General features: G+C 25.5%; 2 protein-coding genes across 9 annotated transcripts in view; one reads left to right on the forward strand and one right to left on the reverse strand.

The window, feature by feature from the left end:
- The first annotated feature begins 9206 nt into the window (after nt 1–9206).
- Nucleotides 9207–26950, forward strand: part of LOC135922435 (septin-2-like) — a 39847-nt gene continuing 22103 nt past the window's right edge. The window contains exons 1-3 of one of the 4 annotated variants that reach the window (XM_065456808.1): nt 17040–17112; nt 17244–17311; nt 21480–21594. In XM_065456808.1, coding sequence (XP_065312880.1) covers nt 17306–17311; nt 21480–21594 — 121 coding nt within the window. In that variant the 5' untranslated portion in view covers nt 17040–17112; nt 17244–17305. Of the gene's footprint in view, nt 9274–9569; nt 9590–17039; nt 17113–17243; nt 17312–21479; nt 21595–26950 lie in introns of those variants that run through there. The other 3 variants (XM_065456807.1, XM_065456810.1, XM_065456809.1) reach the window with 3 other exon arrangements.
- Nucleotides 22927–26510, reverse strand: LOC135931537 (uncharacterized). Of its 5 annotated transcripts, none has more exons than XM_065468729.1 (5): nt 26436–26510; nt 26348–26387; nt 25603–25690; nt 25348–25559; nt 22927–22959 (listed from the first exon to the last, which is right to left on the reverse strand). In XM_065468729.1, exons 2-5 carry the CDS (start codon nt 26348–26350, stop codon nt 22939–22941), a joined length of 324 nt encoding a protein of 107 aa, XP_065324801.1. In that variant the 5' UTR covers nt 26351–26387; nt 26436–26510; the 3' UTR covers nt 22927–22938. The 5 variants fall into 5 exon arrangements, 2 of the variants coding, with proteins under 2 accessions (XP_065324801.1, XP_065324800.1); XR_010573077.1 differs by lacking the exon at nt 22927–22959 and adding an exon at nt 23803–25086 and having other exon boundaries at nt 25136–25559; XR_010573076.1 differs by lacking the exon at nt 22927–22959 and adding an exon at nt 23803–25095 and having other exon boundaries at nt 25136–25559.

A 26950-nucleotide genomic window follows, 5' to 3' on the forward strand; every position in this document is an offset into this window, starting at 1 on the left:
TATTGTAATTCATAGCTTATATAGCCAAAATTCAATTCATGATGTTAGTTTTTAATACAAATAACAAAAACTGTTTGTTCAAATGATGATGTTCATTTATAATTAACATAATAAAAAATTAATATATAAATAATACATATATTTTCAATAATATATTTTCAATAATATATTTTCAATAATATATTTTCAATAATATATTTTCAATAATATATTTTCAATAATATATTTTCAATAATATATTTTCAATAATATATTTTCAATAATATATTTTCAATAATATATTTTCAATAATATATTTTCAATAATATATTTTCAATAATATATTTTCAATAATATATTTTCAATAATATATTTTTTCGGGTATAACAATCTCTACATTATTGGATCCAGCAAAACAAAATGAATTCGTCCGCATGATTTTTTGAGGAGAATAATTTCCAATCATAGTTTTACCCCCGGATATATATTTAACTTAATTCATAATTCTTAAAATGTAATTCGATGTCTTCGTTAACATTAGGCCACATAACATTATCTTGAGCTAATAATTTTGTTTTGGTTATACCCTGATATAATTTAATTTATTATTTTTTAAATATATTAAAAAACCTTTAATTAATAATGTGGGAATATAGCTGCAGTAGGCGGCAGATTTTTTAGGGGGTTGAGTATAGGATTTTGAGGGAAGTTTGCTTCTAGTAAATATTCTGCCATATAGACGCTGCATTAAGCCAAACCTGTAATGTAGCTTGAAACATATATTGTTAAAATTTAATTAATCCAGATATTATTACTAAGTCCTCGCACTCAATCTATCAGTGACTTCGTTCGGCGGCATTTTGCGAGAATGAAATCCTATCGGGGTTTTCTCGTTGTTTTGTTAATCATATGGGACATAGCTGATCCTATTTCATGTTGAGAGGCGTCGGCAGCAAGAATCATTAGCATTTTAGGATTATAATGGGTTCGAATAGGTGCCTCTCGTATGACTATGGTGGAAAAATTATTTATAAATTGTTGATAATAATTTATTATACATAAAGGATTTTAATTTTTTGATAATGGGCGATTAAAACTGCGTTGGCATTCTTATTAGATGCTGATCCAATGTCCTCTCTACTGATTGTGTCATCTAGTTATATCAATTCAAATTTTCAATTAGATATTTAGGTTGTATTATGAAAAAATAAAAATCCAAAAGATAAGAGCATATGGATGATATATATTTGTGAAATTCTCACATTTTCTCGAATTTACAAAATCATCTGCCACTTCATATCAAAACATCTAATTTTTCGATATGAAACGGGTTTAGTATAGCCTATTTTCTTAAGAATAAATTTAAAATAACAATAGGAAAAGGTTTTATGGTGAAAAAATGAATATAATCATATAATAAATTGTAGCGAAAAATCTTAATTTAAAAAAACAATTACATTACAAAGTTATTAAAACTGACAAGGATGATGATGATATTTGCTTTGACTGTGTCTCTAAATGATCTTATTCAACAATAAAATTAAATTGGAATGTAGGATTGACAAAGTTTAAATTAAATAATGAATGGGGGAATCAAATAAATGGAGGCAGTTATTGAAGGAGATAATTAAATAATTATAAGTGGAAAATTATATTCAAATAACATTAATCTGACTATAACATCAAATAAAATTATCATAATCATACAAATTTAATAAATTGAGAAATCACAAGTATTGCCGATATAATATCTTTATCTTCAGTAATCCTCCCCGTTTCTAACCTTATGTATATTTATATATATGAATTTATTTTATGGATATTTTTTATTTTTTAATATGAAATTAATTACTATTAGCAATAATCAGGGACCCGGAGTGAACCGTAACGAACCGTTAAACCATTATAAACAGTTATAAATATCTGAACCATAACCGTAACCGAACCGATATAATTATTTTTTGAAGGCGTAAAAAGAACCTTTATAAAAAAAGTTAAACCGGTGCAAACCAATAGTTTTTATATTTTAGAAATGGAAATAATTTGAATATCCAGAATTATATACACTTGCTCTTATAGTACTGGCGGTTCCCGCAACACAAGTTTCTGTAGAAAGGGCTTCGGGGCTAAAATTTGTGTTCTCATCAAACATCCATTTATATTAGAAAATATATTACTTATGCTTTAAAATAATATGTTTAAAGATGTTATTTTGAATCTTATATATTTTTTTTATATATAATTCATAGATGCTTATAATAAAAATAAATTAGACGATGATGTCTTCAATAAAAAAATTTTTTTAAATCGTAATGAACCATTATAAACCTTAACAATTAGCTGAACCGAACTGAACTTTTAAAATATTTTTCTTAAGAACCGTAACCAAAACGTAACCAAAACGTAACCATTATAATTTTTTACATACTGAACCGTAACCAAACTAAACCGTTATAAATAATGGTTCGGGTCCCTGGCAATAATAAGAAATAATCAATATAAATTTAATTATAGATTAAAATTTTAATATTTATTTTATAAGCCAAAGTTAAAAAAAATAAAGTTCTTTTTTGGCTGCCATAATTTTTGTTAAAAAAATAGATTCGACGCATTTATTTTAACCAAAAATTGGAATCGTAGGCAAGAAATAATCATAAAAATAACCTGGTTTTTATTTCTTGGTCAAAATATTTGTTTATTCAAAATTATAAAAGAACTGGGGCTACGCCCTATGCGGCCTTCGGGCTGGGGGATAACCTGGGAATCACAAATGAAGCATAATCAGAAATTCCCATGAAACACAAATAGTTGTCAGTAACAAAATGGGTATGGCTCTGATAAACAGGAAGAAAGTGGAATAATGTTAGGAGCGACAAATTGATCAGCTTAAAAAAGGATAGGATTCAGAATATATAAATTTTATTTAAATTAAAAAATATAATACTATGATCTGATTATAATAAAATAACGATGCATATATAGTTTTTTAGTGAATTATACAAAATAATCAACATGGGTAAAAAAATATATTGTTTGGAGACGAATTGGAAAACTTCAAAAAAGCTGGGATCCTTGTGAATAGATTTAAAATCTTATTTAAATAATTAAAATATCGTATATATATATATATGGTCATATAAATTAGCGAACCACGTATCGTTTTTTTACTGAGTAATAAATCAACAGTGGGAGTAAAAGATAATAATCGCAAGTGCGACGAAATGGCAAGTTTTAAAAAGTAGGATTCTTATGAATAGATCTATAATTTTATTTAAATAAAAATAAAGTACTATATATATATGGGGAAAGGAAGGTAAATGAAAAGAAAAGGGGAAATGAAAAATGTAAAAATTAAACTTGAAAGGAGAAGGGAAAGAAAATTTAAAAGAATAGGGAAAAGGGGGGAAATGAGAAAGCAAAGAAAAGGTAGAGGAAAGTAAAAAGAGAAAGGAAGGCAAGGGAAAGGAAAAGAAAAAATAGAAAGGGAAATAAGGAAAAGTAGAAAGGAAAGGGAAAGAAAAGGTGTAGGGAAAGAAAATACGAAATGGAAAGAAAAGAGGAAAGGAAAAAGGAAAGAAAATGGGCAAGGAAAAGAAAAGGAGAAAGAAGAAGGGCAAAGGTTTTTACAATCGCAAAAATAAAAATATCTAAAAACAAACAAATATTGGGGATCTTGCTTATATATCCTAGAAATATTTTTATGCATATTTAATAAATATTAATAGATGCTAAGGTATTAAATTCTTGTATTTAATTGAGTTTTTTAAAAAATCTTTAAAAATGAAAGAAATAAGTATTCATTTTGTATCAATTTTTAAGGGTAAGAGAAAAAAAGTAGAAGGGAACGAAAAGGGGAAAGAAAAAGAAAAATGGTAAAGGGCAAGAAAAAGGCAAGGGAAAGGAAAAGAAAGGAAAGGGGAAAGTAATATGAGGAATTAAAAGGGAATGAAAGGGGAAATGAAAAGAAAAGAAGAAAGCAAAAGGAGAAGGAAAGAAAAGGGGGTAAGGTAAAGGAAAGAAGAAAAGGGGAAAGGGGGAGTAGAAAAAGGGAAAGAAATATGTAAAGGAAAAGAGAAAAGTAAAAGGGGAAATGAAAAGGAAAAAAGTGTTGGGAAAGAAAAAGAAAGGGAAAGGAAAATAGAAGAATAGGAGATAATAAGAGAGAAATATAAGGAAAAAAAAAGAAAAATGAAAAAAGGAACATAGAAAGGAAATTAAAAAGGGGTTAGGGAAATGGTAATGAAAAGGTAAAGATAAGGAGAAAGAGAAAGAAAAAGAGAAAGGAAAAGGAAAAGAAAGGTGGAAAGAGAAGAAAAAGAAAGGTGGAAAGAGAAGAAAAGGGGAAAGCGAAAGGGGAAGGGGAAGGAAAAGAAAAAGTGATAGAACAGGGAAAAGAAAAATGAAAGTGGGAGAAAAAAAAGGGCAAGTAAAAGGAGAATGAAAAAAAAATGTAAAGAAAAGGTGAGAGGAAAAGAGAAGAGAAAATAAAATAGAAAAAGGGTAGGAAAAAGCAAAAAAGGAATAGTTTAAAAGAAAAAGGAATAAGGAAAACGATAAATAAGAAAAGGGAAGAAGGGGAAAAAAGGGCAAAAGATAAGAAAATGGCAAAGCAAAAGGAAAAGAAAAATGGAAAGGGAATGAAAAAGGAGAAGGGAAAGAAAAGGAAAAATGATAAGAGAAAGAGGGGGAGGGAAGAAAAGAAAGGGGAAAGGAGATAGAAGAGATAAAGGGAAATGTAAAGAGAAAAGAAAAAAGAAAAAAGAAAAAAGAAAAAAGAAAAGGAAAGGAAGGAGGAAATAAAAATGGGAAGGAAAAAAAAAGAAAAGAAGTAACTAACTTCTTTTATGGTTGGTATAATTTGTTAGATTTAGTGATCTTTGGAACGTTTATTTTATTTATCATCTCTTTCTTTGTTTGACAATGAGAGATAAATGTTAAATTTATACAATCATTAAGAGGGGTTAAGATAGGGTCTCTAAAATAAAAATTTAAAAAATATTAATGTACTAAACCTGCAGTGGAGTCAATATTATGTTCAACTCTCTGACAATTGTGGGAATATCATCAGATATTGGTATAGCTAAAACAGATGTAATATAAAATGTAAGAATGTATGAGAAGAAAAACATGTTTAAAAAATTATAAAAACTCATAAAAATAAAATAACATTTATGCATTATATATATAGATAACGAACTTTATTTTGTATTTTTGGTAGAATTTGTTGAATTTCATGATCTTTGGAACATTTATTTTGTTAATTCACCAGCCATCTCTTTCTTTTTTGGCAACGACAGATTAATTAAAATTTGTAAAATCATTAAGAATGATTAGACAGGGTCTGTTTTCTAAAATAAAAACAAAAAATTTTAAAAATGATAATGCCTTGAACTTACAGAGTAGTCAATATTAGTTCAACTCTCTAGAAATACTTGGAATATCCTCAGTAGCTAAAATATATGTGTTGTGACTGACGTGAAGATTGGTAGTTAAATCAATCAATCAATAATGTTTTATGTGTTTATATGTATCGAAGAACTATTATATATTCAACAAGATTATAATTGCATATCATATATTACAAATAAATTATATATACAAGCATACATTCCTTCCATTTCCCCTTATGACCATCAACATCCACATAAGACAATTCAATTAACAAAAATTACAAAAAAAATAATCGAACAAATATCAATACAATTAATTTTAAAGTTAATAATTGTATAGAAGGAATTATGTTTTATAATTTTGATATGGTAAAGGTGGATTATTATATTGGATGGGATTAATAATGTGAGTAGGTATATGTGGATGGGTTTCAATCTAATTTTGGTTTATTTTTGATTGAGGTTGGAGGTTTTGAAAATGTTGTAATTTGAATTATTGATGAAAATTAATTGTATTGATATTTGTTCGATTGTTTAAATGTAATTTTGGTTTATTTTAGATTGAAATTAGAGGTTTTGGAAATGTTGTAATTTGAATTATTAATGAAAATTAATTGTATTGATATTTGTTCGATTTTTTTTTTTGTAATTTTTATTAATTAAATTTACTTTTGTAGATGTTGATGAGGGAAATAGAAGGAATGTATGCCCTTATATATAATTTAATATTAATATGTGTAATGTAAAAAAGAAAAATTAGAAGATAATATATATTTAATGTTAATGAATGATTGAAAATATATATATTCTTAGGCAATTTATTTGGGGGTAACCGATTAGAATATGGTGTTTTAAAATATTTTTTTGGAATGAATGTAGCAGGTAAATGATTATATATTTATATAGAGTTTTTGAAAGCAATGTTATATGTATAAAATAATTGATATTAAAATTGTGAAAATGTTGTTTTGTTTTTTAAAAAAAAGGAAAAAGAAAAAATTAAAAAAGAAAAAATTAAAAAAGAAAATAATTAAAAAAGAATAGAAACGATATTTAAAAAAAAATATGAAAAAATTAAAAATAAAAATGGAAGAATTATTAAAGTTTAAAAATATAAAAATTTGATAAAAAAATAAAAATAAAAAGAAAGAAAAGATAAAAAAAGATTAGAAAAAACAAAAAGAGATGAATAGTTTAGAGATGTATTCTGATGTCAGATGTATGGGGGTGAATCAAAGGGTCAAATGAGATGTGATTGGTAATAATGGTGAAATGGGGCAAAATAAAATGATCGAATGAAATGTGAGTGGGGATAGTGAAATTGGCAGGATGGGCAAATGGTTAGATGGATGAAGATTGTCAATTGCTAAATAGATGATGAGTAATGAGAATGATAAAAGGATAATGATACAAATGAGATATGATGGAGAGGGTTGCAAATAGGGCAAGATGGGCAATGATATAAGGAACTAATTAGATGGTTGATGTGGATCAAATGGGCAAATGAAATTGGTTGATGTGGATCAGATGGGCAAATGAAATGTGATTGGGAATGTTGAAATGGGGTATGAAATGGTCAATTGAAAGAGGAATGATACAATGGGAATGATACAAAGGAATTGGTAAAATTAATGATGAATGGTCAAATGGAGTAGAGAACAAATGGTTGATGAATGGTCAAATGGATAGATGTAGAGAACAATTGGTGTTTAAATGGTCAATGTATAAAATGAATGATTAAATGGATGGATATAGATAACAATGTTAGCAAAGAATGGTCAAAGAGGAACAGTTCATGGGATAAGAATGAAAGAAAGGAAAGGTGATGATCGAATGATGTTTGGTATGACTATTCAAGTTGGAATGATGTTGTGCTATGATGTCGATGAATTGGTTCGAGGACAGATGGATAATTGGAATGGGCAAATCATGATATTTTATCTTGATTTAATGGTATATGGTGAGATTAGTAAAAGGGGAAGGTGTTGTGACTGACGTGAAGATTGGTAGTTAAATCAATCAATCAATCAATTAATAATGTTTTATGTGTTTATATGTATCGCGGAACTATTATATATTCAACAAGATTATAATTGCATATCATATTACGAATAAACAATTTATCAAGAAGATTTATAATTAACAAAGTTACATTAACGAATGTTACGACAATATGTAATCTAAAAATGTAAGAAAATATAAGAAGAACATTTATGCATTTTTAGTATATATATAGATGACTAACTTTATCTTGTATTGTTAATAAATTTTGCTAGGTTTCACGATCTCTCGATTTATTTTGTTAATCAACCTGCCATCTTTTTCTTTTATTAATGTCAGATAAATCAGCATCTATACAAGAGAGGTTAAGACAGGGTCTGTTATCTAAAATAAAAACAAAAGAAAAATTTAAAAATAATAATGTACTGAACCCTATAATAAAACGACTACGACTACTTATTAGTTATTTTTATTTTAAAATAATCACATCAAATTTATTAATTAATTAATTCGAATGCTCCATTCTATTTTTAATATATTATCTATAAATAATATTTTATATGATTTATTACAAACCCCAAGAGGAGTCACCAGTAAATGTGTCTTTCTAATTGATATCTATAATTATATAATTTACTTCAATATTCTATAATTTACTTTTCATCTGCACAACATTGTAATTTAAATTTTATGTATTACCAATTATTTCTAATTTTACTTGAATATAATATTTTACTATAAATCTGCCCAAAATTTTAGTTAAAATTTTATGTTACCCATTAGAATTGAATTTACTTGAATACTGTTGAGTTGAATTTAGAATAGAATGATTTGAGGAAATACGTATACAAAACATATGATGAAATATTAATTTTTTTATTATTTTTTTTGGATATTTTTAAATAAAGTATTTATTATTATTTTTGGATACTTTTTAATAAAAATAAATAAGTAACGATGACACACCGTAGCGAGGACATCGGAAAATTATAATATAGATATTGAATACTCAAAATCATTATTTTCTTAATTATTCGTTTATTTTAGTAAATAAACAAAATTATTTTATATTACTAAACATGTTACAAATAATTGATTTTTTTTAGTATTTTATTTAATATAATAATTTTTTTTTTACCTTTTAACATCCTGAAAATTTTCTTGAATTGGTTGATAATATATAAAATGAAAATATAAATAATGGAAATAAAAATATTTGAAAATAAAACTTCTTACTTCTTTATCTTTTATCTATCAAGGGCGCGGTCTGGCTATAAAAATATATAAAACAGAAAAAAAATTCTATTTGATTTTCGATAGGATAATGAAGTATAAATTCTAGCCCAAAATAGAATTAATAAAAAAAAATTTTTTTGCTTGAGTTTAGAATCTTGTCTATAATTTAAAAGTATTAAATATAAACTTTTGGCTAAGCTTTATATTTTATATATTAATCAAAAATAAATTTTCTATTCGACATTAATTACTTATATTTTTTACATTTGGAATGAATTTTCTGAAATAAATTTAAAAAGTCCCGTTAACATTTTGCAATATCAAAATCAAATTTTAAAATCTTTTTAAAGGGCAGGGAGGGTTCAACCACCTTCTCTCTTAAAATTTCGAAAGGAGGAGCCCCCTTAGCTATCATTGGTTTAGGATTACTTTATATCTGATTAGGATTTATTTAATGATCGAATCAATATTATAATATAAAAATCAAACCACCTTCAAAAATATTTTTAAATGTATTCTTTATTCATTTTTGTTATATAACACAATGACATTTTGATATTTGTCAGCTGATAATAGTTTTAATGATTGATGACACATTATATTTCTGATAACTTTAAATATTCCATTATAAAAAAATATTTTCATCATGACGATATCTGCAAAAAAAGTAAAAATTATTAACATATATTACATAATATAAATTATTTATAGTAATATATATTTTTAGATTTATGTTAGCTTAAATAACTAGTAATAATTTTTTTTTATCAAAGGTTTTTTTAAAAAATAAATATGATAAAATTAAGATATTTTTAATAAAATCTAAATTTAGATATATTGGATTTAATATAAACATAATTAATTTTAAAAAATTTATTTTATTTATATTTAAATATTACCAAATATTATATTTTATATCTCTTTGTGTGACTAATATTAGAGATGTATCAGTTCTAAACCAATGGTGGAGCCTAAGAATTCAGGTCTGGTTAATTCCAAAAAGATAACAAGATTTTTTTTCTTTAGAAAGGATTTAGGGTGCCCATCCCCCCACTAATATAACATTTGGTAAAATATTTTTGTTTTTATACCATTTTTTTAAAGAAAAATTATAAATTATACTTATTTTAAAGCTCTTTTCAGTAAATTTTATGTTTATCATTTAAAATCATAGTAATCCTTATATATATATTTATATTTGTACATTATTTTTAATCATATTTGTTAGTTTAATTTAAAAAATTTTTATTTAGTTTTTTTACAAATTTTTAAATATTTATAAAAATTAAAATGATTGAACTTTAGGAACACACATGCTATCCATTTTTGGGTTTGGAGAGGGACTGGGGTATAGAGGGTAATTTTTATTGACCTGAAATAATATTTACAAAGACTTACTAGAGGGTAATTTTTGTTGACCTGAAATGATATTTACAAAGACTTACATTTGCACTAGATATTTCCAATCCTCTATACCAAAATATAGATATTTAAGCACCAAGCGCGTAGCAGGAATTTGGTCTGGGGGGGGGGGATAATAAATTTTTTTAAGAAATATTATTTTTTTAAAAATATCAAGCATAAATTTATTAGGACTAATAACTATTTCTAATACACAATTTTAAATTAATGTGAATTATAAAAAAATTATATGTAAAGAATCACTTAAATGACCCAAAATAGAAATTTGAATTTTTTGAGCTTTAAAATTTATATATAAAGTATAAAAAATTTAAATGTTAGAAATATAAATTAATACACAAAAAGCTTAGGGAATAATTGTATTTTGTATGTTGTATATTTACAATGTAAAATCCAATCTTCGTTGGGATTGAGCTAATTTTTCAATTATCTCATCCTTGCTTGTCAAATGCCTATGAATATTCAAAAAATCCAAACCTTTCAATCTACTTTCAAAAGTTGTACTTCTTGGTATGTTTTTCAGAGACCTTCAAGCTCTGCCCCCAGGCTGGACCATATGGCCGGGCCCAAATTTAAAAAAAAAAACACCTGGGCTGAGCCTGAATATTTTAAAAAAACATCTAGGCCGGGCCTGAAAATTTTTTTTAAAAAAATATCCGGGCCGGACTGTATATTTTAAAACAGCCTATATATGAAATCGTTATTAGTAGCTATAAAAATCAAAAATAAATATAATTTATTTTAAAAAAATCTGGGTCGGGCCTGAAAATTTTATTTTAAAAAAGGCCGGGCCGGGCCTGAAAATTGAGCTTAGCTGTAAAAATCCGGGTTGTGCCCTGCAAATGGTACCTCTGCAGGGCTCTGTTATTCTTCTTAAAAAAGAGAGTGTTCTCTCATTAATTTACTATTGGGAAGAGTTGATAATATATATAAACCAGTGGCGTAGCTAGAAATTTTCTTTAGAGGGGGTCCATACATATAAGCCTGGGGGGCCCCCCAGTCCACCTTTAATGGGCCTTTTGCCCGGCCTTTGGCCGGGTTTATCTTAAAAATCATAACCATATCTTCGATAATATATATTAAATATATTTTTTAAATGCATCAATAATATGTTATTATAATTTAGTAGATTATTCTCAATGACTTTATAATAATACTACCCAGAATAATTTCATTAGTAATATATTATCCTCTCACTAACATCAAAACCAAAATATATAAATATTAATGGTATTTATTTGATATAAAGTCACTTGTCTTTTGAACGTATAATCTAAAAAAATAATTTTGCTCTGGGAGGGGTCCAAACCCGAAAACCACCCCCGTAGCTACGCCACTGATATAAACCCTTTTAATACATTGGGAATATAATATAAAATGGTTTGAAATAATGCAGAGCATATATAGCATTTTTTGGGACTGTATCAACCATAGTTAATCTTATAAACATAGTTATTCAGCTAATAAGGCATCATAAGATACTTTAACATCTTCATGATAAAAATCCAACAAATATTTTTTTTTCTATCATCATCTGAAAAAGGTTGGGAGGGCTTTTATGGAAATAATATTTGCAGATTGGTAAATGCTGGTTTATAAATGTATTTGTATCTAAGATATACTCTTCTACTGATCCTATATTAATGTTTTAACTATGAGCTTGCCTTGCTGCAAGTCGAGTGAGACAAATATTAAACACGTATAGCTCTGCTTTTGACTTAACAATAACATATAAAATATGAAATTCTTCATTTAGCCCTAATTTCCTTGAATTCTAATAAAATGCTCTCCGCTATTCTCATCTTCTTAATCAAGTCATCATGTTTTTGAAAAGTAATACATAAAATAGTTGTACATTCTAATGAGAAAAAAAATTTGGAATAAGCATTGAATCCAATAATTTTCTTGCTTCTAAGGAAAAATTTCTTTCAGGCCATTGTGATATGTCAGTAATAGCAAATAATCGGCTCTTCTAACTCCATAAAAGCTGTTACTGCTTGATGGCGGACACTCTATCTCGTAGGACAAGGTTGCAATTTCTTTCTCCCTGTTGGACAATTTCAGAATAATTATTATTTACTAGAAATTTAAAAATGGTAGATAAATATTACGCCACTAAAAATTTGAAAATAATAAGATAATATTACGCTGGAAAACTTAAAATCGAAATTAATTGATAAACTTAGTGATGAATGTGATAATAAATGTAATTAAATATATATTTAATATGAGATAGGAATAAATATTAACAAATATAAATTAATATAGTACTGTGTAAATTTAATTTAAAACATTTCAATATTTATTAATTTATTTGAAAATAAAATTATTTGACTTGTAAAAAGTTGTTAAAATAACATATTTATATATTCTTATCAATTTTTACAAGTTAAAATTTTTATTTACAAACGAATTAAAAAATATGGATATGTTTTAAATTAAATCTGCACAACACTCTAAACAAAAATATTTTTGAAAAATATATCCGGCATCTGCATTTTTTGGCTTTGGGGGGATTTGCCCCCCTGCCCTCCCTCGCTGCGTACGCCAATGTTAAGCACCTTTTAATATATAGATTATACTCTAAAACATTTATAGATGGTTATCACCAAAAGCTGCATCAGTGATTTAAATGTAGTATTTAACGTTGCTTGAAAAAATGTACAACTTATTTTTTATATTTTATTAATGTTAGTTATGCATTCATATTTTTATCATTTATTAAATTGATGCAAGTCAAATTGATAAGATTAGGTTATTGATTGTGGATAATTGAAGTATTTTGGTTTAACTTGATTTTTATTAATACAACATTTTTTAAATATGATTTAATAAAAGAACAATTAAACTTAAGTTAGTGAATAAAAAATTTATATGTGACATAGGGATTTGGGCCTAATGCTTATAGTTATGGGTCCAAAATATATTAACCGATTTATTTCCTGTGATTTTAATTATATATTCATATTCAATATAAAGGTACTGATTAGACATCATTATATGGATAATATAGTATTAATTGAATTTAAATTCTTACAGGCGATAATTCTAAAAAATTTAAGCATTAGTTTTGAAATTTTAAATATAAATAAAACTGATGATTATAAGAGGGAATATATGAGGAATACTTTTGAAGGAATACTTTTTATTAATAATGAATGATTTAACAAATATCAAATTAAATATTCAGTCCAAAATAGTGTTAGACTGGAATGAATCTATAAGTAGAATTTGACTATTTTATTGAAATTTTGATTATTTTTTTTAAATAGAAAGTTGGTTGCTAATATAAATGAAATTTCTTTCCAAGTATTTCTTTTGATTCACTGATTTTTGCTATTTCAGAAATTTTTATGTAGGAATCTACTAGAAAAATTGATTTTTTTAGCCCAAGTCTGACATGACCTTTATACCCCAATTTTATTATAAATGGAATTAGGAAATATATTTCCAAACTAAAAGTATTTATAATATTCTTTAAGATCTTTGTCTATTATAATGTTATGTATTAAATTTAAATATTAGGCAATAATTTTATTTATATTTATTTTATTCTAATTATTATTAGATATAATTAAGAAACATTAATTAAGTAAATTAAAAAATAAAATTGATCTCCAATTAAGTATCTAACATATCAAGTTATTGGCATGTTCCTTTTTCTTTTAAACTAGCTGCAGTTGAAAAAGTTTACTTGCTATAGAAGCTGATATGGCAAATAATTTTATGGCTTCCTGGATTTTTTTTTATACAATTTTATATTATCAAGGAGAGCGAAATAAGCCAGAACAGATGACATTATCCGTAGATGTATTAAATTTTATATCTACCATAGCCTCAGAACAAGAGCTCAGTCAGGATTATATTGATTAACATATTCGAAAAATTCAATTCTTTTATAATTACTTGATTTAAGGGATAGATTATAGAGTCATTTTTTATAACAAAGCAAGTGACAACTTTTAAAATACCCAAGTTTCCACAAAATTTACCAATATTTTACATTTTCAAACATCAAATATAATCAATAATGTTTATATATTACTAGACTGGCGATTTATTTATTAAATGAACCTAAAAAGTGTGCATATATTGGAGTCAGGTGTAGCGCCATTTTTTAATTTGCACGTCGATTAAATGAGATTAATGTGCATTCATATTCATATGATAAATAGACAATGAGGTGACATGCTAACCACAACATGGTGCTGTAGCTGACTCAGGGTCATCACTAGCCTTTACAATCTCAGGGGGCTCAAAAAATTATTTTCATACATTTTTAGCTAACATTATCCATACCTTTTTTTTAGCTAACATTATCCATACCTTTTTTTAGCTAACATTATCCAAAATTATTTTTTTAGCTTACATTATCAAAATTACATTAGATATAAAATAATTCTTTGAGTCATATTCATATGATAAATAGACAATGAGGTGACATGCAAACCACAAAATGGTGCTGTAACTGACTCAGGGGCATCACTAGCCTTTACAATATCAGGCTTTTTTTTAGCTAACATTATCCATACCTTTTTTTAGTTAACATGATCCAAAATTATCTTTTTAGCTAACATTATCAAAATTACATTTGATATAAAATAATTCAAAATTTTGAGGGGACTCTTCAAATTTTTCAATGGGCTCAAGTCCCTGCCCTTCCCACCCTTGACGCTACTGAGATGACTCCTATATGTATGTACATACACTTTTAGTTAATAAATATCCAATTTAGTAGTATACATCATCTAAGATAATATTATTAAATCTAGGGTTAGATAAAAAAAATTATGTACACAACACCTAATTCCTTAGTTTAAAAAAAATTCTTGTAAAACGGATTATTAGATATTAAATTTGATTATGTTACACAAGGCTTTACTTAGATTGTTTAAATATTATTTAGGGGTTTCATCATCTTTCCTTTTTAATATAATAAAAGACAAAAATACCTTTTTATATTTAATTAATTAATTTTTTATATAAAGAGTAGAATAATATAAATACAAAAAAAATGATCGATTTAATATCATTTTGTATAGAAAACTTCTAATGGAACCCCTCCTTTGGGTTGTGGCAATATATAAGTTTTTTGTGCATCTAAAATAATAAAATAAAAATATTAGTCATGTGTTAGCTCCCCCCTCCCAATTTACATTCCCTTGGTTATTTTATATACTGCGAAATTCCACTCGTGAGAGTGTGCTCATTCAAAGACTCCGTAAAAACGCATATATCTTCTTTTCATCTAGTTAAGATTTTTCATATACTAGCGTAATTATAATAAATTTATAGTAATAAATACACAAACTATAAAGTACATTTCTAGACCCTTCTTTCTTATTCATACCCATCGCCTGCACCATTCTCACCACCTTCGGTAGCAAAGCTCAACGTTTTTTCAAAGATTTAGGCAAACGGATCCGTGAAAAAACCTACCAGCCTAAGGAATCCCTCTTCTTACGCCAAAGACTTGCTACCGCCATCATTCGTTCTAACTATTTAAGCTTCATCTCTTCCATTGAATAACCTTCCATTTTCCAAGCTTCCTTTTTTTATCCCCTATCCTTTCCTGTAAATTCTATTTCTACAATTTTTCACCTTTATTTATTTTACCTTTTTAAAAAATTAATTATTTGCTAATACATTTTGACATCATATCATATCAGTAAATATTCAAATAAAGTAACCCATGACCGGAAAATAAAAAATTTCATTTTAATGTAAGAAAAAATAAATAAAAGAAATATTTTTTCTACGTCTTTTTAAAATTCATGAGATTCTACTAAGTTTTATTGAAATTTTCTAATTAAGTTTTTTTTCTATTTTTTTTTTTAAAAAAAATAAAATTTTATTTAAATGGAAAAATTAATAAAAAATATATTATGCATCTGAACTCATGAATCTTGATTAAGAACCGGTTAAAAGCTTTTTTTTTCCTTAAAATTTTAATGAAAAAAAATCACTCAATTGTTCCTCCTCCCGCACCCCCTTCTCGTTTTTTTAGCCTTTACAACACCTCATATTCAAAACAGCACAATTCTGCATTTTCTAAATATGCGCGCATTCATACATAAACTCTGATATTTATTTTATGATTTTGACAGTAAATTACCCTTTCAGGTTAATTGACAATGTGCAATAATATAGTGATTTATAATAATAACAACAAATATATATTTATTATACAACTATTTTAGTTATTATTATAAACTTAATTAATTATACCTGCCAATATTTTACCTACGTGATTATTATTTATGTATATATTTTTTTTAAATTTTATTTAAAAATTTTTTTAAAAAAAAACATATTTTATATATAGTTTATTTTCCCCTTTTTATTACTCGTTATGTGAAATTGTTTTAAAATATTTAATTTTAAATTTACATATGCATTCATTTTTCTTTAAAAAAAATTATCATCATTTTATCACTGATAAAATAACAATTTGATTTTCATTGATATTATAAAATTTTCTTTTTCGATATATTTAATTTTATAAATTCCATGAAAATATTCAAAGACTTATCAGTACTAAAACGCGAAACCGTTAAGAACCGAACCGATATAATATTTTCTAATCGGTTTATAACGGGTTTTAAGTTTTATTTAATAATTTTAAATGATTTGAAATTTGAAATATAATTTTAAAAAAAATAAATGGTACAAATTTATTATAATTGGATTATTCATTTCGAATCAAATCATATAAATGAAATAATGGTATTTATTATTCTTATTCAATAAAACCAATATTTGATTAGATTTTTCGAATATTTGATTCGAAAATTTTATTTTTTAAAAAAGTTTTTCAAACGGGAAAAAAATGGAAGAGATAAAATAAAAAAATAGAATAAAAAGTTTCACAAGAAACATGTTTTAATATTTATGAATAATTTCGAATGATATATTTTTGAATAATTTTAAAATATATAAGAAATTCGAATAATGATAATATTTTCAAAGAATATCCGCAATCCGATAGAATAATCTTTTTCATTATTCAATCTATTGGAATCGCATCTAATTTCCAAATCGAATAAATGTGTCAAAATTCGAATCGAATAACGAATAATTCGTTGTAAGCATTTAATTTGTTATTTCATGATTTCATATAATGTTTTGTTTTATTATAAAATAAAGAAATTCGACTCATTTTTATTCAATTTTTATTTGGTTTAATTTTTAAAATATCTTTATTTGACAAATAAGAAAAACTTAAACCGGAACAAACCAAGAAGGAACGAATCGATATTTGTTCAAAAATAACCGGAATGGGAGTAAACTATTTTAAAAATAAATTTAAATAAGAACCGTAATGGTACTAAAAGGTACGACATTCAATTTAAAACAGAAATATATTTATGCATTTTTTATAATAAGTTTTCATTTTTGTTGATAAATCAATTATTGCATAATAAGTAATAAACAAATATATTATGAAATTTGAAATAAATTTTAAAAAAATTACGACACCATTTTATCGGATCGGGAAATTTTTTATAATATCGGCCGATAACCAATTTTAAAAGGATGAAATATCGGCCCCTATCCGATAAAAATATTGGCACATCCCTATTATTTAGTATTGGTTTTAGCGAGATCAAATTATATGCTTAGCAGGGTGTATATTTAAATAATTGATTATTTTCAAAAAATGTAAGTTAAAAAAAATCGGATTTTATTATATATTTAAATTAGATTTTTAATATTGTACCCTCTTATTTATGTGATAGCTTTATTCATAGTAAAATAAAGAATACCGTCAAATTTTTATTTAAACATGCAAAAGTAAGTTTTAAACATTTTACGAAAATTAGTTATATTTATAATAGAAAAGGTATCTTTCATTAGTGCTGTTAAACGGCCCGATTATGAGTCGATTTTTGAAAACGGCCCGATTAAGATATTAGAAAATAATATTATGTAAGCCTCGAGATTTAGCAAATAGAGGTTCAAACCTTACTGAAACAAATATTAAACATTTTACGATTTAAAAAATCTTAGTGAGCGTGTACAGAATACGTTAATAGATACAATTTATATATTCGACTAAATAATTTACCAAAAAGTTAAATAATCAGTCTTAAAAGATCTTTTAAAGATATTCATTTAAATCACAAAATCCTTTGCAAAAAGTTATTAAACATATCACAATGCGTCGAACAATGATGGCAGAGCGCACCTGGTATTTAATAATTAAATACCAAACTGAATCAGAAACGTTTAGTAAAATAATATTTACACTTTTTTGTATTAAAGAATGTGTCGAATCATAAGACGTTGAGCTCTCAAAATGGAATTTTTGGTATGAATGTTTTCCTCGCCTAGTCCAATCCAATTTTGAAAGCAGGTTTGGACTAGAAAAAGCTGGGAAATTAGTTTTTTTTTTCATTTAATATTTTTGAGTATTATTTGTTAGGGTTACTATAAGATAAAATACATTGATGAAAAATCTAATATTATTATAATGTTTAAGCATTGGAAAGGCCACTATGTATTATTCAAACGGTGAAAATTCTGAATAATAAATTTTGATTTATCAAATTCTTTTTATTTCTACACCCTGATATTCAGTTTACTTTATAATGGATTTATATTTTTGTTTAAAATAATATCAGTATATACTTAGTTTTTTAAGTTTTTTACTAAATTTTAAATAATTTTATTTAAGCGAAACAGTTAACGATGTTATGGTACAGATATAAAATTTAAAAAAAAAATCAAATTCTCGTTTTCACTGTTTTTAGGAATTTTAAATATCTAAATTTAACAAATTATCGATTTCAAACTTTAGTAAAAATATTAATTACATTGAACAGATCTCATTTTGATAAAGTCCTAGGTTTTATTTGATAGCTTGATAAATCATATCTGGTTGAGCATTAAATAAATTGAGAGCACTTTAGGGTTGGCATGATATCAATAAAACTTTTAGCATACGTATGATTTAAAATGTTTAAACTTTTATAAAAAGTTTTAAGGCCTTTTTTTTATTAAAAAGGGATTGTTTGTTTTCGATTAAGTTATTAAAGCATTCTAAATTTATTTTTTTGATGTTTTACACGCAACCTTAAGTTAATTATAAAATCAAACCGCTAAAATTAGGAAAACTTTAAAAAACGGGCAGGATTTATAAAAATTTTTATTTAGTTCCTTAATGAGATTATCCTATTTCTCAGAATTAATTCAGATGAAATTTCGTAATAAAACAAACCAAAAATAATTTATTTAAAAAAAACGATACGAACAAACCATAATAGTAACCTCCAAATCATTATCAGGCTATAATTACCAGACTTAATGTTGTATCAGCCAGAGTTGTTAAAGTGGCGTGCTATCTTTTTTGGTAACGATAGCGAATAACGCGCTTTTCCAATTATTTATTTTTTAGCGCGCTCTTTTTTTTGTTGGTTATGGAATTCACCATATATATTAATTTCTTGTTTTATAAAAAAAATAGGCAAATATATCTTATAACATTTTTTTATTTAATGGCATTCTTTGGATATAATGAATTTAACTGTAAACATGAAAATTTAAATATAATATTATAATTTATTATTTAATTTTGAAAATTAAAATTTATATTTTGTATTATAAACCTAAATTATCTGGTGTAAATTATTTAAAATGTCATCGCAAATCGATATCCAAATCGATGTGAGTCAGACAATTTTGATATTAATGAAATGGAAGGTATCCTGGAAGAAAATTTTCTTGAAAACAATAATACAAATTTTTCAATTAATGTAAAAACTAAAGGTGGCTACAAATTTATTTGTTTAAAATATAAAAATATATATCCTTAAATAAATCTAGTAGCTATAACTTCAAATAACACCTAAAGGTAATTGTCATTTTTAAATTCTAATAGTATTTATTTTATAAGATGTTCATGCCAACAATTTTGAAGAGATAGAAAAACATCGTAATAATTTTAGTATATAAGAGACTACATCGAAAAATACCAATTCAATTTAAGCTAAATTGATTAATAATATTGCACATGCCAATATTTTTCAGATATTGACTGATATTGTTGATTTTATAATTGATACAGTTCAGCCAATGTTATTGGTTGATAATCCATCAATTACCATATCCCCTGATACAACAATTTTTTGTCGCGACACTAATGCCTTAGTTAGAACCATAAAAACGACTTCCACTGAAATTTTTTTGAAATAAAGGATACTAATATAATAGAAAATCCCTAGACGCGTTTTTAATCTAAAAATATAAAAGAGTATTTTTGATAATTTTTCTTATATTAAAAATATGTAAATAAAATTAAATACTGCCTTGCCCTCAGGTGTTAGTGTTGAGATTATTTAGTAAGGCGAAACTTATACTTTCTGATCGTCGCTCTAGATTTGGGGATTATAGTATAGAAATGATTTTATTATTAAAATGCAACTAAATAAATAAAAAATGAATATTAGCATAAATAGATTTTTATTACATAAAATTTTTTATAATCAGAACTTACTATATTTAATTTATAAAAATAGCCCAAAAAGTAGCCAAAGCTACTTTTAAAAATAGTAACTAGTAGCGCGCTACTTTTTTGACATATAGCGACAGCTGTAGCGCGCTACTTTATGAAGTAGGGTTTAACAACTCTGATACCAACGTTTACATTTCAAACCAAATAGTTTTATAAGAGTTTTATGTTATCGATAGGATAAGATAAACGCAAGGAGTGTGTAACAAAAATTTTGACAAAAAAATATTTTTTTTAACAACCAGATCATCAATTGTCTGTATTTTTTTAAATATGATGCTATCTCATTGTATAATTATAACTTTATAACTTAGAAAAGTGATGTGATATAATATTTTATATTATGAAAATATTAACCCCTTTAACCAGGTAAAACATAAAAATTAAAAAAAATGTCTATAAAAGAAGGGAACGCATATGCTAGCTATTGTTTTTTTTCGTCAATATGCTATTTTTTAAACTTATATCATTTTTTGAGCGCGTTTTTTAAATTTTAATAAATCTGATTTTACCGGAAAAATTCGGTATGTTTAGAATACCAAGATTATTTTGCCTTTACCTTTTGAATCATTTATAATTTATATAAGAAATATGTGGAAAAATTCACACAAATTGTATTCATTTTTTAAAAAACCCACTCAAAAGGTTGAAAAAATATAACATTAACTGGTAACATATTATAAAAAAATAATGATAAATATGCACGAAATAAATTTCCAAAAGTGAATTATAGTGCCACCTAATTGAGCAATGCATTTCAATTGGTATCTTGGAAATTGAATAAAGATTAATAAAAACTCAAACTGGTTTTTCGAAAACTCTCAATTAGGTCGCATTATTGCTTTTACTTTTTGCTTCTAAAATTATAAACTGCTTGCTTTTTTAAAAAAGTTTCATTCGATTTATATTTTATGTAATTGTAATATTATCTTTTTCAACAGGATTCATCTATTCGAACCTTGAAATTGAATGGGCACGTGGGTTTTGACACGTTCCCCGAACAGTTGGTATCCAAATCAATTAGACAGGGATTCATATTCAACATTTTATGTATAGGTAACTTCCTTTTTTTAAAAAAATACTTATTAGTTATTTTTAATAATAAAGTTTGCGCTTACTTAAATTTACAGAATAGTTATTTATGTCTTATATTTTTTATTAAAATATATTGATGTCCCAATTAGTTTAGAGCTTGCAAAATTAATTTAAAATATAGGCGCGGTTAGGATTTTCAAGAAGGAGGGGGGGGCATTTATAGGTGGATTTTTATTTCATAAATTTTATTAGAGATTTTTAGGTTCGCCTATTGTAGTTCCTTGGCTATTTTACATTTTTATAAAAATTGTTAGTTTTTTTTTCTCAAAATTTTGATTATAGTCTAGTGATCTGAATCGGGCCTAATTTCCCAAACCTGGTCCAGTCCGAAATATCTTTAAAAAACTTGTCCAGCTCGGCTCAATCCCGAACGGAATTTGTCCTGAAAAGCCCTGCCCGAAATAAAAATTATTTGTCCGTCCTGCCTGGCCCGAATTATTATAAATATAGAAAAATTTAATAAGCGCCTTGTTTCTTGCAAGAATTTTAAAATTTCTCAATTTATTTGACAAAATGTAATATCATATTTAAAAATTTAAGACCGATTGGGCTCGGCCGAAATTTTCGAAAAATTAGGCCCTATTCAGTTCTAGCCGAATTTGTTTTTTTTTAAATATCGGGCTGGGCGTTGTTTTGCATATCTCTATTATAGTCATTATTTAAAAAATTATAAATTATTACTTATTTTTCTTTCAAATTATTGTTTATAATGTAATCTAATGTATTAATATTTTGGAGGGAAGAGAGGTGGGGGTTGTATAGGTGGGAAATGGTATTTATGGACAGGCAAAATTGAAAAAGATGGGGCGCCCTCCTCCTTCGCCACGCTTATGCTTACTTGAACCTATTTTATATTTTACATTTGAAAAAAATTTGACTTAATTGAATTTAAATTAAACATAATATAATAAAACTTAAAAATTATCCAACAACTATGTAATTACAATTTTTTATTTCTTAAATCTAAAAATTTAGCAAAAAAACTGATAAAACTATACTAATTATAAATAAAAATTATTTAATTTTAAAATATAACATTCTTTTATAGACGTTTTCCGCATTTGTTGCAAAGAGGAGAAAAAAGATATATACACTTCAAATGATATAAATAAATCAATTTAAAAAAAGAATAAAAGAAATCTTTTTAAAACAAAAGGAAAAGATGTTTTCCATCATCTTCTTGTTACATTTATTTATATTAAGTATTATGCAATATTATAATAATACACAAAGAAAGCCACACACTTATTGATATAGTAAGATAATATAGAATTCCTTTTCCAAAATGACCGCCCTTGACTTAAATTATTCTTCTCCTTTTTTTTGCTAAAAAAAATATAATATAATATCATGATATTTAATTTTAATTTTTTATATCGATAGAAGATTATGTTAATTAAGTATTGATTATGGTAAAAGAAATAATTCTTATTTTCTAACTTATTAAATTGGGGAGGCTAATAAGTAATAAATGATGTTGATTGATAAATTTGCGGATATGTTTTTATTATAAATTAAAAGCTTTTTCATCATGGTTAAAAAAAAGGAAGATGTAAATGCTAATATTATCTTTGTGTATGTATATTGTAAAGTGCCATTTTTTTAAAAGAAAATGCGGAAGAGGCCTATTCTATTTTAAAGTTCATTTATTTATCTTCATAAACTAATATATTTGATTAATCCGCCAAATTTTGCTGAACTCAATTCGAGGTTTGCCCATTCGCCGAGTTGAGGAAAATTTAAAATATGGAAGGTGCTTTTGGAGTAAAAGATTGTTTACTGAGTGCGCCATTTTTTTCTTTTAGGTTCTCCCGTTATTCTTAAAAGATTAAATCCCTTTAACTTAAATTTGTAACTTTTATCTCTGTCCCAATCATTAAATATTTTTACTTCATTCATAATTTAAATTTTTTTCCAGAATATGTTGTAATAATTAATGAAGGGACCTTTCAAATAAAAAAACAGTTCAGGGCCGATCTTTTAATTTTTTGTTATTTTAAAAAGATTTCGTTTTAACCTAATTTAATTCTTATCATTTTATTAGATATAAAAGTATTTCATGTTAACAATATCAAATCAAATTTAAAAATAAAATGTTTTTTTAAACAAACTTTTAGTTTTCATAGTATATTACATTATAAAATTGAATAAAAAAGAAAAAGTGTCGCAAAAAATAAAATAACTCCTCTAGAAAATTAATATAAAATAAAATATTTGTAAAATTTTTCTAAAAATTGTATGAATTGAATATAGTTAGGCAAATTTAAATATTAATAAAAAACTTATCTGAACTGAAAATTAATTTTAAAAAACCGTTCCAGATTGCGGCTCAAAAAAGATAGGTTCGCCAATCAGTCAATGACCGATAGAACCGGACCGTTGATCTTCATCAATAATATAAATACATTATTAATACTAGTATGATAATTATATACATAAAAAAAGTAGTAAAGATAACATTTAAAAAAACAATTATATATAAAAAAAAGGATTAATAAAAAAGCTTAAAAATTTTTTTAAATTAAATATTTAGATAGGATCCCTGAGAAGGAGTCTTCCAATGAAGCTAATGTAGTTTTACTTATATATGGCTATTAAAAGCCTTTTCCTGTGAAAACTTTCCCAGCAGGGTTCATCTGTAAATTTATGGATGTATGAGCCAAATTCTTTGAAGAAAAATAAGTACGACTCCGAGCTAATGTAGGGGAGATCATAGGTATAAAAATATAATCTTCGGATATTTCGTTTATTGATTTTTGACAGCTTTTTAAGATTCAATATGTTTGAGTTTAGATTGAAGGGCCTAAGGGATCAATACAGGAATAGTCCCATAATAGGAATTTATCTCTTTTCCAAGGTATTTGAGTAATGTCAACAACACGTTTTCCATCAGATCTTATGAGACTGAGAGGTTCTAAGGTCGATGAAATCTGAGCAGATTTTAGGGCACTTTAAATTAGTGGGCCCAATTTTTTTAAAAGTTTTGCCGGCCCTACCCAAACCGGAATTTTTTAAAAAAATATTTTTTGGCCCGGTCCGAATTATTTAAATATAGAAATTAATTTTTATAATTACTCAAAATAAATGATATATATTATATGACGTCTAGTTTCTATAAATAAAATCTAATATTTTTATACATTAAAAATTGAACATAAAATTGATAAATTTAGAAATATTAAAAAAAATTCCAAAACCCTACCCGATCCTGCCCGAATTTTTTAAAAAAATATTAAGCCCGGCTTAGCCCGAGCCCGATTTCTTTTTAAAAAAATAGGTCCGAACTCGGCCTGAGGCCGGACCTACTTTTGCAGATCTCTACTTTAAATAATGCCATTGCATAGGATGTGCTTAGGGATACGTCATGTCAAAACGGCAGTGCAGACTATGCCGCTTCAAGTCGATGGGGGAACTACAACTAGAGCAAAGGCGCGATTGAGTTGAGTAGTTGATCTTAAAAAGCTAATATATTATACTAATATTATTAATGTATATATATTACTAGTTGATAACCCATCAAGAATGACGGGAATAAAAAAAGCATGAACTATTACAGGAATTTTTTTTTTATTGAATAGAGGAGAACATTCAGTGAATTTTCTAAAATTTGGAGGTAAATTCCATTAAATAAGGAGATTGAGAGTATTTCTTTTTCCCATTATCTATATAGAAATAGCTGGTAATAATTGAGGTATAGTTAATAGCCTGGATAACCTGATCAAACGCATGTCGCTGTAAAACATTTAAATTGGCTAACATTACCATTGCGATATCTGCTTCTATTATTGGGTCATATAAATTAGATTGAGTGATAGGGTCAGGAGATGGAAGATTAAAATCGTGGCAATTGAACCCAGGACAATCTACACAGGTTAGAAGTATGGAGTTCCTGTGGTAGCAAAGGGTAAGACATTTTTTGTTGTCCTCTAAGATAGTGTAATAGAGTATTATAAAGATATGTCGTCTTACCTGATCTACCAGGAGCATCTATATAGAAAAATCTAGTAGTAATTGAGGTATCGGCAATAGCCTGGATAACCTGATATAATGTATGTCGCTGTAAAACATTAACAGGATTTCTTACATAAAGATTTTATGAAAAATATACGTTCACCACCACAAAATATGGTAGTAAAAATTTTTTTTATCTCAACCACAATTTGGGAACTTTGCAAATAGTTTAAAATACCTATTTAACAATATCTTCCCATGCCAAAAAATTAACCTCCCTCACTAATCCTAAGTACTTATTATAAATTAGATTTAACAAATAAATTTAAATTATATTTAGCCAATACATTTATCTCATATTAACACCCAAAATATGCCAGTATAAAAATTTTATCTCAACAACAATTTTGAACTCTGGAAATGACATACAATACTAATTTATCAATATCTAGGAAAATTCTATTAAATAAATTTGAGTTAAATGATAAAATAATATTAAATTTTAAAAATATTTAACTCATCCTAATGTTTTTTTACATTAATTGATTTTAAATTTAATAATATTCATTCTTACCATATTATTAGATTTTTAATTTGTTCAAATTCAAATATTTCATCCTACTGTTTTTTTCTGAATTATGGAGGCAAATTCCATTAAATAAATTTGACTTACTACTTTATTATTAACACTCACAAATCATAATTAGTTTAATTTAACTTATAAACAATAATTGATTTTAAATTTAATAATATTCATTCTTACCATATTATTAGATTTTTTTCCTGAAATATGGAGGAAAATTCTATTAAATAAATTATAATATTAAATTTTATTTATATAATAATTTTACTTGACAGAGTAAGAAATAATTTATAATTTGATTAAAAATTGGTAAATTTATAAAGGTTGTGATCTTCTTAAAAATCATTTTGATTAATTAATTAATAAAACAAAGAAAATAAATTTAAACCAATGAAATAAAAAGAAAATAAATTTAAACCAATGAAATAAGACCTTAATAAGCCAATAAAAATAAAGATTAATAAGCCAATAAAAATAAAGATTAATAAGCCAATAAAAATAAAAAAATAACAGCAAAATAATAACGTATATAAGAAAGATTATATTACAAAATTTAATATAGAAGGTGGTTGAGTGGGAAGAACGTGTGTCTTTAAAACGTTAAGTCATGGGTTCGAATCCCATTATGTACAAAAAATTTTCTTAAAATTTAACATTAGAGAGATATAGTCTCCATCGATTTATTTAACATTAAGAAGATAGGAAAGTTGATAGGAAAAATAAAAATTAACATTAAGAAGATAGGAAAGTTGATGAGAAAAATAAAAATTAACATTAAGGATA

This window comes from Gordionus sp. m RMFG-2023, chromosome 1 (assembly GCF_954871325.1).
Source record: "Gordionus sp. m RMFG-2023 chromosome 1, tfGorSpeb1-WG-v2, whole genome shotgun sequence".
Taxonomy (NCBI): Eukaryota; Metazoa; Nematomorpha; class Gordioida; order Chordodea; family Parachordodidae; genus Gordionus; species Gordionus sp. m RMFG-2023.